This window comes from Nipponia nippon, unplaced genomic scaffold, assembly GCF_047370975.1.
Source record: "Nipponia nippon isolate SJK-2023a ecotype South Korea unplaced genomic scaffold, ASM4737097v1 scaffold_6, whole genome shotgun sequence".
Lineage (NCBI taxonomy): Eukaryota > Metazoa > Chordata > Aves > Pelecaniformes > Threskiornithidae > Nipponia > Nipponia nippon.
The window spans coordinates 83,878,667-83,893,026 of NW_028262380.1; the positions used below are offsets into that span (position 1 = coordinate 83,878,667).

The 14,360-nt window shown below is 44.8% G+C and overlaps 1 protein-coding gene across 1 annotated transcript in view; it reads left to right on the forward strand.

Moving 5' to 3' along the window:
- The window catches only part of CFAP299 (cilia and flagella associated protein 299), a 222,355-nt gene that overhangs the window by 69,161 nt on the left and 138,834 nt on the right, over positions 1-14,360 (forward strand). The window contains exon 3 of the mRNA XM_087737361.1: positions 4,626-4,716. Within this exon, the coding sequence (XP_087593487.1) occupies positions 4,626-4,716 (91 nt within the window). The remainder of the gene's footprint in view (positions 1-4,625; positions 4,717-14,360) is intronic.

The window sequence follows — 14,360 nt, forward strand, 5'->3', positions numbered from 1 at the left end:
CAAGCAAGCTGCAAGCACAAGGCATCTGAACTGGGACTGTGAAAAGGGTGTGTGGGAGGGTGGAAGATCCCAGGAGCTCTTGGAAGGAACGAGGTAGTGTGGAAATGTACGGTTTCATAAGGGAAACTTTGAGCATCATAAAGTAAGAATTGTATTTATGGAATTAAAACCAGCAATCAACAGTTAATAGTGTTAGTATCACTAGGAGTTTCTGTACCCGAACAAGTTACTTTAGGAAAGTACCCATTTTTTTTTTTTTTTTTTTTTTTTTTTTTTTTTTTTTTTCCTTTCCAAAACTGTAATACTTATTTTCAGTATTGCTTCTGTTGAAGGACACTGTAGTGAGGAGTGTTACTCGTTGTTAGCGCTTCTTCTTCTGTACGTGCAAGAAAAGCCTGTCTTCAGAAGGGGAGAAGTTGATAGAGGAATTCATATTTAACACGACTCGTTATGGAGCATTTGCCACCAGGCTGGTGACAACGATAACATGTTTGAAGAGATGTTCTGTGTTACCTTTGGATACGTTGCTGAATCTTTGCGTTTGAAACATGAGAGTAGTAACCTTCTCCTCTATTTTCCTTTATCCACCAGGCCTGTCGGTGTCTGGGTGTTGGGTTTCAAAGCTCACCGAGACAGGAGGGTTGTACAGCAGCTAGCACAGCACTGTCCTGCTCTCCACGTGGGCCTCTGCCCGTGCGGTGCGGATAATAATTAGAAGTATCATCAGTCAAAAATGTGTGGTGACGAGTACAGGTGGCTGCAGTTAGCATCAGGGTGCCCTATAAAGAGGCAATGCTGCCTCGTAAATTGGCCTTTCACTCTGAAGCGCCCTTCAGTAAGGATGCTGAGGCATGAACTGCATGGTAGGAGTAGTTTCGGGCAGTGCATGAATGTTACGGTTGTATGTGGGATGCTGGAGGTGCATAAATTTACGCTAATCGTGGAATGTGTTGTGCTCTCCTTTTCGAGGGCTGTTGTAATCTGCAAGCATGTTTGCTATACAAGTATATAATTTGTATTCCTCTAGCTTTGTGAAGCCCCTAATACAGATTTAAGAAGTAACTTTTAAAAAAACGAGTGACACAGCAGTTTTTTAGGTCGTGGCAGTTTAAGTAACCCTCATGAGAGAGGAGTAGTGTTTGGTGGGTGCTAGGGAGTTACTCGCCGCTCCTCCCTGCTCGGAGAGCTCCCTCATCTCGCCTGGCGGGAAGCTGGGACAAACCTTGACGTGGCCTTCGTGTGTTCCTAACTTGTCAAACCCAAAGTTTCAGCCTGTTTGTCTGGGGGGGAAATTGCGCAGAGTGGAACGCCTTGATTTTTTTCTTCAGAGTCTTCTGCTGCGATGGTAAACTAGAGTTCGGGGAATGTACGTGCTGCTGTGGCAGGGAGACACCAATCTCCTTTCTTTCTCAAAGACTGGCTGGTAACAAACGCTCGTACGCTGCTCCCGTAAATGCTGCGTCTTCCTAGTGGATGTGTGGCCTTACTCAGAGGAGAACCATGTATAATTGGAACTTTTTAAAACCGAATCGGTGCATACGCATGTCTCCAGAGGCTTGCAATTCTTTATGTACAGTTCATTCAAGTCAAACTGATTTTTTGAAACCAGTTCAATGCAAATATATGTCTGCAGAACCTTGCAATTCCTTGTGGACAGTTCAAGTCAGGTCGGTTACTAATTGATTACGTTTGATACTGAAATGAGCCTGGTTTAAGCCAGTCTTGAGAATATTGATGTGACCTGTTGTACTGTTTGAACTACCTTAGTTGAAAATCTCCCTTGAGGTAAACGGGTGCACTTTTCCTGTGTGGGCGAATCCCGAGGGGAAAGAGGGATCTCCGAGCTGGGATATCGAGGTGGAGGATGCACATCCCAAGGGGCAAAGAAGTGGAAAACCCCAAGACTCAAAGCAATGACATAGACATCCATGCAGAAAAGAAAGGAGTGAATCCTTGCCAGCTACAACAAGCGGAAGGTCGACCACGTAGCTCTTTGTCCCTAGCTCAGGAAATAATTGCTTAGGTGCTGGGTGATGCTTCCAGATCCTGGGGTTTTAGAACTCGGGCTTTAAGTGTTAAACTCGACATTCTCTCTAACATTCTCTCTAACACTCTTGATCCGTAAATTTATGACGGTTTACGTCAGAATAGCCCGAACCTATTTTTGCTTTCTTTGTGATTCGAACTTAACAGCGATACCTTCTATTATTCTTTATGCAGTAATAGTATATATTTAAAACAGGGCATTTCAAAGAGGGTAAGAGTCTGATACAGAGGACACACCTCATGTTTTGTTTATGCAGTCACTGGTCCCGTGAACTTCTTTTTAATACTTTTAGGCCATTAGGGACATTGTTGTGAGGGTAAAATGGTGTTGATTTATTTCTAAAAATGTTTCTCTAAACGAACAAATGTTTTATACGATTCTCAGATATGACTCAAGAATCATTTTGCTTGATTTTTTTCTTTTGGGGGGTGTGTGGTGTGTGTGGTGTCTTCTGTCCCACCCCCTCTTTATTACAAAAAAGCAGCCGCTTAATACTAAGCTCTGCTCCAAGTGATACTGCTTGTGTGTCACTTCAACCATGATGTGTGGCATTCCTAACGTTTTATTCAGCCATAATATTGTTGTTGATGGTTTTTCTCGCAGGCCCTAGTAGAATGAATTTATTTTAGTGAAATCCAGACTTTTTTCATTTTATAGATGTTAAGGCATCTTCCACAGAGCAAGGGGGCCTTTGTCGCTGAGAATAGCGTATAGAAAATACATATGTATCAGATAATGCCTTTTCTCATGTTGCATCTTTCAGGAGTTAGACTTTATTCTCGTACTAAATCCAAAACACAGCACTATGCCAGCTACTAGGAAGAAAAAGTAACTCTATCCTAGCCAAACCCAGGACGCTGGCCTTCAGACAGGAGTGCGAGAGTTGTGATGGATGTTAACAGACTGGTATTTAAATTTGCATGGCTCTGGATTACCCTTTCCTCCGTTTCTCAGCACTTGAAAAGAAGTTAAACTTGTACTATATAGCGAGCAGCTCCAATGTCCTGTTTTCTGTAATTCAAGGGATTATCCTTTTTTCCTTCCTATGCTTGGGTAGTTACGATAGGTAGAGGTGCAGCACTGTTGTCTGGGGTTCCAGATGTCATTTCAAGCAGTGGTGTTGGCAGAGCAGTAAATACGGTTATCCACCATGAACAGGAAGGGTGGCGTCTCCTCCCGCAGAGATGAGCAGATGAAGCCGCTTTGTAAGGGTTTCAAGGCTTTGGTGCCTTGGAGATGATAACTCTGTTAACCATGGCTGGTGCTGAGTGCACCTCCGTGGCTGAGCTTATCAGGATGTAGAAGGTGGCATCCTTGGTGTCGTGCTTTAACCCCAGCCGGCAGCTAAGCCCCCGGCGGCCGGCCGCTCGCTCGCTCCCCCCCAGCGGGATGGGGGAGAGAATCAGAAGGGTAAAAGGGAGAGCGCTCGTGAGTTGGGATAAAGGCAGTTTAAGAGGGAAAAGCAAAAGCCGCCCACGCAAGCAAAGCAAAGCAAGGAATTCGTTCGCTCCTTCCCGTGGGCAGGCGGGCGCTCAGCCATCCCCAGGGGAGCCGGGCTCCGTCAGGCGTCACGGGGAGCTGGGAAGACAAACGCCGTCACTCTGAAGGTCCCCCCCTTCCTCCTCCGTCCCCAGCTTTCTGTGCTGGTCCTGCGGTGCCGTGGTGTGGGATGTCCCCGGGGGCAGCTGGGGGCAGCTGTCCCGGCCGTGCCCCCTCCCAGCTCCCTGTGCCCCCAGCCTGCTGGCTGCTGGGGGGGGGGGGGAAGCGGCAAGGCCCCGGCTGTGTGTAAGCACTGCTCAGCAACAACACAAACATCCCTCTGCTGGCAACACTGTTTCCAGCGCAAATCCAAAACATCCCCCATGCTGCTGTGAAGGAAATTAACCCTAGCCCAGCCAGAACCAGCACAAAGGGTTTGTCCAAAGTTCAGTGCTTTTGTCCATCTGATAGGTGTCTTCTATTTTTAACGGCTGCTTGAATTCTAAGGCCCTATGTTCAGAGGCTAACAAGCAATTTTTAGGGCATGGTATCCTTTCTTGTGTGGGTTGGGGTTTTTTTGACTTTGTTTGTTTGTTTGTTTGTTTTCCAGTGTTTGTGGAGCAAAATTGGTTTTTCTTTTCATGCTTTGTACTTAAGGATAGTGAAACTGTATTGACTCTACCACACCGAGCAGTCTAAGTATCTAGTGGTTCATTTGATTAGTTGCTGGGCTGAACAATGAGGTATTAAATCGGTTTAAGTTTATATTGGTACACAGTGAAAATTCGGTATTCTTATGTGCACGTGATTTTGGCCATAATTCTGGAGGTATAGAATAAGCGCTTATATTGTTCTGGATATATAATTGAAAATGCGTGTTAGTAGAAGTCGCCTTTTGATAAACTACTATTATATCGTACATCTGCAGTAGTGATTAATTTTGAAGAGTGGTTTAAGGGTTTGTAAAAGCAGAACAGGCAATAGACAAATTAGCTACAACTGTCTCCTATTTACAGAACACGTAACAGTGAACCCAGAGCCTCTGGCAATAATTAACAGTAATAATTGTACCTTTTTTTTTTTTTTTTTTTCCCCGTAGGTCACTAGCAAGCGTAGGAGAAGAACTGAAAGATAACTTTTTGCGGGCCCTGGCAGAAAGAGAGGAAGCCAATCGTACTGGAAAAATTTCTGTGAGTATCTGAGAGATCACAATCTTCTTAACAGCTTAAAAATGAATCTGAATAGGAAAGCGAGGTATTTTACAGGAAAACTTCAGGTACAACGTTTAAAAAAGATTATTTGATTTAGTTGAGATTTTTTTGAACCTTAGAAATTTGTGTTAATTTTTTTTTTTTTTAAATAAGCAAAGCATATGAAAACACTGCCCAGAAGTCTACAAAAGGTAAGTGGTGAGCTGAAGGATACAAGAAGAAAAACATCTAGTGCAGTGTATTTTGATTTCGTAGGAAGCTGCAAAATTCGTTCTCATGTGTGCTTGAAATAGAGGAAGATGCAGGCTGGTTGTTGGGAGAATCTCTTTGAAACTCATTAACATTGGTGCTTTTGGAGTTTCCCTGCTGAGTTTTGGTGGGGTGCTTGAGTTGTTGGGTGCAACACGGGAAAGCGTTCGGAATCTGGCGCTGCGCCTCCTGGCTCAGCCAGCTCGGACAGGCCAGCGAAGCTGTCCGTGCGCTGTGCCGGCCGGTGCTGCGCTTCGCCGGGATAGTGCTGGCGGAGGCCGCTCGGGCATCTCTCCTGCTTTGTCGGTCGCTTCCCCACGTTCACGGAGGTCTGCTCGGGGGACAGTGTTGCTGAAGTTTAAATTGCAGCTTGTAAATGTACCTAGATAGATCAATATCCTTCAATTTAAAGGGAGGATGGTCCTGTATCCTTGGCTTTTTAATAGCTTGAGTTTTGCACAAAGAAGAGTTTGTGCCCGCATGCTGTACAAGGGACGTTTTGAGTTTCACGATTTAAGTTCAATCTGCTTCCGTTTAAACTGCTAACACAACTGAAAACGAGCCCAGAATGGTCATCCTGGTCTTGCTGCTGTGTTTAGATAGAGTAGTGCTGTTTCTTGCCTTCTTTACGGGGTAGCAGGACCCTGGACGTCTGTCTGTTAGATTGCCTCTCATGTTAAAGAAAAATAATAAAAGTGACTGCACAGGCAGCGCTGGGCATTCTGGAAGTCCAAAGCGATCGTGATCTTCTTTCCACGCTCTGCTTGCTTAGGAAGTTGATCAGGCATACGCTAATGATTTCTTTGCTTTCCTTCAACTGTCCTAATTGAAGTAAAAGCATAACTCCCCTCCCTCCCTCCTGTAATTCTAGGGTCAATATTTTTCTTTTATGGCTAGCTAATTAATCTCTAGAATTTGCAGAGGAAACGCTGCCTGAAGTGTGGTTGCGCATATGTGGAGCAAGGTCGTGATGGCTTAGCCTTGAAAATGGAAGCACTCTGTGACTTGTTCCACATATTTACCATAATGTTGAAGAAAAGAAAAAAAGCAATTGCTAATGGTAGCACCTTGCTCTGGTAGTGCCCTTTGTGGCTGTAGTTTTCAGAGCATCCTATAAAGGAAGTGCAATTTCTTCGTTTTACAGATGGGAGCACTACTGAGTTGTGCAGAACCCTTTCAGCGCAGAAAAGGGCTCTGGCTTTATGCTAACAGGCATTTCTGGCTTTCTGCAAGGGCAGCAGGGCTGAGGCCAGCACTTCAGACGGGCCGTGAGCTCCCTACGGATTGAGTCCAGTCTCCGCGCTGTGCCGACGGGGTGCTGCGTGGGGCGGGGGGCGGGAAACGAAACGGGCTTTTTGGTTACCGTAGAGGGCCTAGGGACGGCACTGGAAAGAGTCGAGGTCAGTAACAGCTTCTCGGTCTTGTGGGCACAGTGCAGCAGCATTCGCCAAGCACCTGAAACTGGGTCCAGTGCAGCCTGGGAACTCCTGGGAGCTTCTGCTAGAGAGTCCCCTCCTTGGGTGGAACTCGACCCTGAGAAACCTGGGCAGAAAAAGGTAGAATAGGTTCATATGCTTAAAACGATATTTTTTTTTTTTTTTCTTTTTTAACTTCTTGAGCTTACTAAACCAGAAGAGCTTTTGGGGACGTTTTTTATTCGTTTCTTTTTCTGATGCTCTGAGGCATTTCTTGATATGCTGGAGCTGGTTCCCCTCTCTGCTCGTGTGCTGTGTGTCCTTGGACTGCTGTGGCAGAGGCTATGGAAACCAGCAGGCGGGAGCCACCGCAGCTGTGGTAAGCAGAGCTTGGATTCAGAAAGCACCAGTAAGGTTTTAGCCCTCTGCTTGATGTGTTGCATGTAGGGCTCTAAAAAATGAAGGTAGATAAATTATGAGCTAGCCTTTAAAATAAAAAATAAATAGTAAGCGTCCCATCAGAATGAAGACAGCTGGCCTCGGTTCCCAAGTTCCCAGGCCTCCTGCAGGGATACAATTTCTAGGCCCCCAAAACAGCCTCTGGTTACGTATCAAAAGTTTTTGGAACAGTGAGTATTATTCCAAGCTATTCAGTACATACCTAGATATAATGAAGTGTATCAAGTGTGCAATTTCAGCCTCAACTCTGACTCTCCTGCAGTTTGCTGGTTGACAGGAGACCCTGTGATGTTTTCTTAATACACTTCAGTGTGGGAATGCGTTTCACGTAGTGATGGAGAACATCGGCCCGTTGGCTGCAACCATAAATGCACACAGAAGACAGTGTTGTTTTTTCCTATTGTGTGCCGAATGAACCAACAGAGAGAAGGTATCGCCTTATGAAACCGTATTTGTTTTTTCTTTCTTGTTGTGACAGTGCCACCTGTATTATTACTAGGGCTATAGGCAATTCTGTACATTTTTAGGGATTGCCCTTGGGCTCTAAGACCATGTCCACCGGTTGCTGAGAAGGGCAGCCTCCCCAAAGAGAAGGCTGCCTATTTGGAAAGCTAAAACTGCTGCCAAGCAATGCCTACGTTGCAGGATCCTGTCCGTGCTCAGTAAGTGAGAGGCGCGGGTTCTGTGCTGCTCTGTTCAGAATGGGATATCAAGAACCTGCTCCTCCTTTTGAAATGAAGGCAGTGCAAGCCATGGCACTTGCTTCCAAGTCACACAACTTGGACTAATAAAAATGAGAGACACAGCAGGGAGTCATCGTGTGACTTGGCATCCTCCTTTGAGTGGCACTACGTGACAATAGCAACTCATCTGCCGCGGTGGTCCTCGGCACAACAAGAGTTAACGCTACTTGATGGGGCTGCCGGCTTTAGAGGGTAGGTGTCAGGGTTACTGCAGAAATGGGAGATGAAAAACCAAAGGATCTAAAAAACTTGTCAGAAGCTGAATGAGTGTGATCTTGACAAAGCTTTTTGTAATCCCTACTTTGCTCTGGCCTTATCCCCAGCAAGGCTCAGCCCTTTATTTAAGGGTTAGCAGACCTTCTGCGTCTGTCACAGTGACAGGGACATTGCAGCTAGGAGATGCAGGGAACAGTGTCAGTGCTCCCACCCGATGGTGCAGGTGGGAGCTCTGCTGCTATGTCTGGACCCTTAGAAATCAGACTTTGCCAGAAGATGATTTTCTGTTTGTCTTTTCTGGATATATAGCCGGCCTATTCTATTTGTACAAAAAACCACAGCAACAACCAAACAAACCCCCCCCCCCCCCAAACTCCAAACAAAAAACCACCACCCAATGCCAAAAAACAGAAAACCAGAAAAAACCCAATGAAACAAAAACAACAAAAAACCCCTAACCCAACAAAACCAAAGGGAAAAAAAAAAAAAAAAAAGCACAGGGTAAAATGTCTCCTCCTTTTCTCAGCCAGAGCGGGAGGAGGAGGAGGATTAATAACCATCCAGTCTTGAAAACTGCACTTTACTGTGCCTGGAAAAAAAATCTTTCTTAGCTGTGCTTGGTGACTCGGTGTGGCTTGAGTAGCTGATGTTCCTGTTAACTCTCCGTTTCATATCGGGTTCTGCAGGCCACGCGTGTGTCAAGTTGATCTGGGAGGTTAATTCTCTAAAACGAGCCTGTCGTGACAGAGGTCTTGCGTGTATTTGCTTATTAACCAGTTCCGTTCCTAAACTCGATCCAGAAAAGTTTATGTGAGAAGTGAGATGTATGAGGTAGAAGATAGTTTTACAAAACGAGCGGGGACTGCAGGGTAAGGTAACAACGGGCTGCTGATGGATTGCGGCGGTGCTGGGGAGCGCTCTGTGTTCTCATAATTGAGAATTCACCCGAAATCCCATGCAAGGCTGACGATCGGACGAACTCGGCAGGCAGACACATCCTGACTTCTTTACACAGGTGTACGTTTACCCTATCTAGCCCTCACCTATACTCTGGTATGCATTAAATATGACTTGCTTATTCAAGGTGATAAAGGGCTCTGTGGATATCATAGTTTGTATTTACAAAAGCCAAGGGGAATTATGCAATACTCAGGAACTCCTTTCTGTGTGCCAGCGCCAGTTTCTCGGTTACTGTGTGAACACTTCGAGGCTGATCCTATGGGAGAGGCTTGGGGTGATGGGGCAGAGAGGAAGACTCCAGCTACACCGATGTATCTGAAGACATAGGTACCCTGTAAGCTTGGATTGGGATTTTGTGGCGACTGGAACAAGTTATAGTCATGTTCTTGTGGGCATCAGTGCCAGCATCAGAAGTGCTTAGGCACTTCAAAGAACGAGGTGGAATCTGTTGATGGAAATTAGGGACATGAGTAAGCGAAGGAGTCATCCTTCCTCCCCCTGTTCCACTGACTGGGGGGAGAAAGGTTTCCACAAAAAAAAAACCAAACCCAAACGAACGAACAAACAAACCACCAAACAAAAAACCCCCTGGTGTTCCTGTTGTCAGTCGTGCGAGAGCTACAACCAGGAGATCAGGTGAAATTCATGCCTAGTAGAATGGAACTTGTGTAGTTTTTTCTGCGCTGAGTATTGCCTGAGAAAGCAGTTAGATGGCTGGGCCGTTGCGGCTTTGAAATGTGTATTATTGAAGTTACAGAGGAGCACTGGTTGCAGCTTGTTCCTTCAGAGCCATTCAAAGCAACCACTGTAGCCGACTCGGAAAAACTTGTGAATTAGGCACTTCTACTAATATACCTCTGTCCTGCGTTGAAAACGCAATGAAGCATAAGATTGCGTTGTATATGACCGACAATACTGTGCTGATAGGATCTTTTTTCCCTTGACCGTTTCCCGACATCGATGAAGGGTTGCCTCTCAAGAAAAAGAGGGTATTATAGAAATGTTTATTTTCCTTTTAACTCGACCCATGTTTGTCTGTTTAATGAATAGCTATGGAAAATGCATGAGTCATGCCGATAATCATAACTTAATTTCAAACAAATCACTTCTGCCCTTGAAATAGAAAATACATAACAAATTCCATGTCATTGGCAAGAGCGTAGTATGAAAGAAATGAAACTGTTTCCTGGACATGTATAATAATGTCCTTATTTCATCTCTTGAAGGCTTAGTATGAATTTCTGCCCAATCAGAAGGGGCTAGGGGTGTGTGGAAATGATGTTGCTTGCGGAGACTTCTTGTGCAGACGACAAGCGCAACCTTTTTTCCTTATATTTTACCCCCAGAAATGATAGGCACGATAGTCTGCTTCCGTTCGTGTACTACATGCCGATGCGGGTGTGGCAACAGGTGTAACGGAGTATAAAAGCACTCGGGATGCTGGCAAGTGGGGCCACTGGGTCCAGAGCCCTCTGAACCTCAAACGCAGCTGTTAGGAACTGGGTGTACATTCATGGTGTAGTTTTATTTATATTATTTCACTTGTAGGATCGTGAAGTACTGGCAACGGAAAAGGGGTAAGAAAGCAAGCCAAGAGCGTTACTTAAAATGTTGTACAGCGCGCTAAGGCAGCTCTTAAGTTCAATATGATTTCTCTTTGTGTTTATCAAATCTGTTCTGGAGAAATATATCTTAAAAAGGACCAGTTAATATATCCATCCCCCCCCCCGTTTCCTTTTCTGTAAGTTGTAGGTGCAGCATCATGGAGAAATCGTTCTAGTTGAATTGTAATGTGTGGTCTGTAGATTATTTTAAGGGCCTAAAAATTGCATGATGAGAAATAGTGTGTGTTTTCCATCGGAAGGCTGCAAAACGGATACTCCGTGTAGAAAAGCCTGTGGAGAAAGAGGAGAAATACAGAGCATCTTTTATTTCTTCTTTCTTTTCTGTAACGTATCGTAAGTGAAGTAAAAGTTAGGAGAGCTGAGTACGTTTTACAGAATACACGAATTGTATCCTTTTAGTGACATAACCGCTGTGAACAACTGCCAAGGACTGGTGCGGTGGCCAACGCTCGTGTTTGGGATCAGCTGACAGCTGGCATGTGGCGTGTTATTGGAATGGTTTCAGCTGGCATCAGAAGACCTCGAGGTTCGCTTAGAATTCCGATCAAAATGCATAATTTCATTAACTGCTATTAATTCAAGACCAGTTAAGCTCCCTTGAAAGACCTTGTAGTTGGTTTTATTTGTCTCGGCAGGAGTTTCGGGTTCCTTAGAAAGACGGCTCGAGAGGGACTGCTGAGCGACGGCATCCGCGTTATGTGAGGCTGTGTCTGCGTTAGCATTTGAGCTGGGATGAGGAGAGCGATTTTGAAACAATTCTCGCAGTGAGCCTCGCTTTATCAAGCGTTCGTCTTGCATCGCAGAGCAATCTTGGGATGCGCTTATTGGCTTTAACTGGGGAAAAAAGAGACGTTAAACAAGAAGCTGGGCTGCAGGGGCACCATCCTCTTACAGACAGCCCGTTCTCGGGCTCAGACTAGTGCTACTGTGATGTAGAGATCCCAAAATGTGCGCGTCGTGGGGACTCGGGGTCTCTGGCTCTAAGCGTTTCATTCCTGAAGTCCCGCTTTTCGTGCCGTGTGATTGTCCGGTGCAAATGTAGCCTGAGGTCTGTCCTGAATAGGACCTAGATGAGTGCCAAATTTTTGCTTTTTAGTACATCTCTTAAATACAGCCAGCCCGGTAAAGAATACTAATCTTAGTGGGGAAATAGGTGCAATTATAGGTATCTAGAGCAAATGTGCCTTGCAGCTGAGCTTGCTGTGTTGGTGACAGTAGGACATGGTAAACGTTAGCACGTGCAATGGAAACCTTCCATCGCGGCCTCTCAGCTTGAAGAAATAAAATTCTCGATAGGAGGACAACTCCTTGAAGGGGGTAGTGCTTTGCTGAATCATCAGAGAGCATCACTAGAACACGGACCAACAGGCGATCACAGACTATAAATAAATTAAACCAAACCTACTGTTCTGTTTTCCTAAAGTAGCCATAGTTGGCCAGTTCCGAAGACTGATTCACAGTGTCCTTCCATGAATATAATTTAACAACTCATATAAGGAATATTTCTAAAGACTTTCTTTTGTTTTCCAAGAATGTCAGAGTTGTGTGCATAAGTTGTTGAAGGGGAAGAATTTGTCATGTGTTTGTTCACGTTCCTCTCAAATTGTGAATTAAAAAAAAATTAGGAGGGATAAGAATGTGAATGTGAATGTAAGTGACTATATACATGCTGTAGCTAGAAAATATATGTTTTTAGAGACTCCGCGTACTCTGGTTAAATCACTGACTACAATACACATGAGGGGAAAAAAAGAGCTAAGTGTCTTTCCTACTAACAGAAGAACTCCGATTGTTTTTCAGTCTTGAAGCAGAGTCTTGTGGGACTCGCGCTTTTCAAAGTGAAAAGGGGTATTGATGAATTTCAGGACGGGGCCTTCCCTCTAGCGAAGACATCTGGAATGGGAGGGTTCCGGTACTGCCGTAGGACGTTGTTGTTAGACATTCTCTAGGCACGCGGAAAATAAGCCCAAGTCCGTCCTGTATGGTGTTGGCGGTCTCCAGAAGGGGAGCGGCTGTCCATAACTTCCTCTTTCCATGGGAAAGGCAGTTGGGCTGCCGTCTTATCCTTTCTAGGAAAAGCAGCAGAGCTTGGAGGTAGCGCCTTCCTGAGGGATGCCTTTAGGGTCTCTCTCCTCCAACGGACTGGGTCTCTTGGACTTTTTCATTTTTATTCCCTGGAGTTTGCTTTGTCTTCTGAAAGCTTAAGTGGCTGCTCAGCGATGCAAACGTGCGATTCGCACTCCACGGCGATGCCGGGTTTTACTCGTACTTGGGGGTTGGAGGGAGTTTGGCAAGCGTGACGGCTGTCGAGTGGAAATCGTGATTTGACAGCAGGACAACTGTAACCTCTTCCCGCAGTGAGGAACGGCAGCGTGGCTGCCGCAGGATGAACCGCTGCAGTTTTCTGTGTCGTGTTCTTATATGTTCTTCAACTGGCTAGTCCGTCTTGTTTTTAAAGCTAACTTTCTTGGCCTCTGGCATTGACTTGCTCACAAATTTGTTACTCTAACCGGAACTTGCTTTCTGGTGTAGCCCTTTGATTATTGAGCGTTCTGGGGAAAAAAAAAAAAAAATGCTCTGTTTAAAGTCAGAAAAGATCAGTTTGAAAACTTTTATTTCAGGTCGTAAAATGGCAAGTTTACCTTAAGGATGCGTGTTTGTTTTCTGGGATATTTTTCTGTAGGATCCTTGTCCAAAGCGGAGAACGTGTACTAGCTGGCTGCTCGCCACATCTGTCTGTGCAGTGTTTTGCCTACTTGGAAATGGAGGTGGAAGTCATGCCCCTGCAGAAGTCAGTGGCTATTTTGACACCACTGAGCTACATGGAGCCAGAGCCCCATCTCCTTTTATGTGTACTACAAAGTTACGGTCTTGCTTGAAACGGCGCTATTTTATGGAAGGAAAAAAAAACCAACAAACTTCAGTGTGAACCGTCTGAATAGGGACCTTGGGTGGTTCATACTGATCTCGGTATTTCTCTGCTGCTGTCAGCTGGGTTCCTCCTGTATTGAACTGGAAGCTGAATTTGACCTTTAGTTTGCCTCACCTTCTCAGCAGTAGCTTTCTGCAGGTGTAAATGTAAGGCCCGCGGGTGTTACAGGAGTTGAAACAGGTTACGCACAAGGTCCCAGTTGGAAGTTGGTACTTGTAACTCGGGAGATACTTCTCTATCGCTCCTGGGCAGGCACGAAATGAACCTTTGTGAAACATGTTGTCAGTTCCCAGTAAATAAGTAACACTATGTGATTTAACTGGAAAACGTATTTTCTTAAATGGTGTCGACGTGTTTTAAGAGCCTTTCAGTGTTTGTTCTTAGGCATCCTATTTCAGGTTGTACGTGTTTTATAATGTTAGCTTAAAACAAATAAGCGAGGTGGTAAAAAGAGATCTGGGTAAGCTCAGTGAAATGTGATGGTACTGATAGAAAATGGTGATTTTTCAAAAACCATTTATGTTTTCTTATTTGGTCACTGACTTTTAAAAATCATTACGCCCACATGTATTTATTAGTATTTTCAGCTCTTGAACATTTACAATAGGAGTATTTCTCCTTTCCTAGCTGTAGAAAACAAAAGCCAACCATCTGGCTGCCTAATGTTACCAAACACAATGACTTGCACGTTATAAATTATTACCTCTATAGGAAGCAACGGAGAAAGGCGGAAAGAGCTGATGCATGAAAGCTTTTAGTGGAAATGAAAGAAATAAACAGCTATTCTGTCAACAGATCATTTCATTTGCTCAAGTTAACTAATGCTCTGATAAGTGAGACTTGGTGAAAACCAGCTGTAAGAAGAGACATTCAAAGCATTACTGAAGGAAGCGTAATCAGACAGCTGGAATGAAAACTAGTGGGCTTTCAGAGGGTTCTGTATGTTATAGGCAATATTCCTAAAATATTTCCCTCCCCGTAGAGTTTGAGTGATGCTCTAGGCCACCTTGGCTGTTAACGTGAA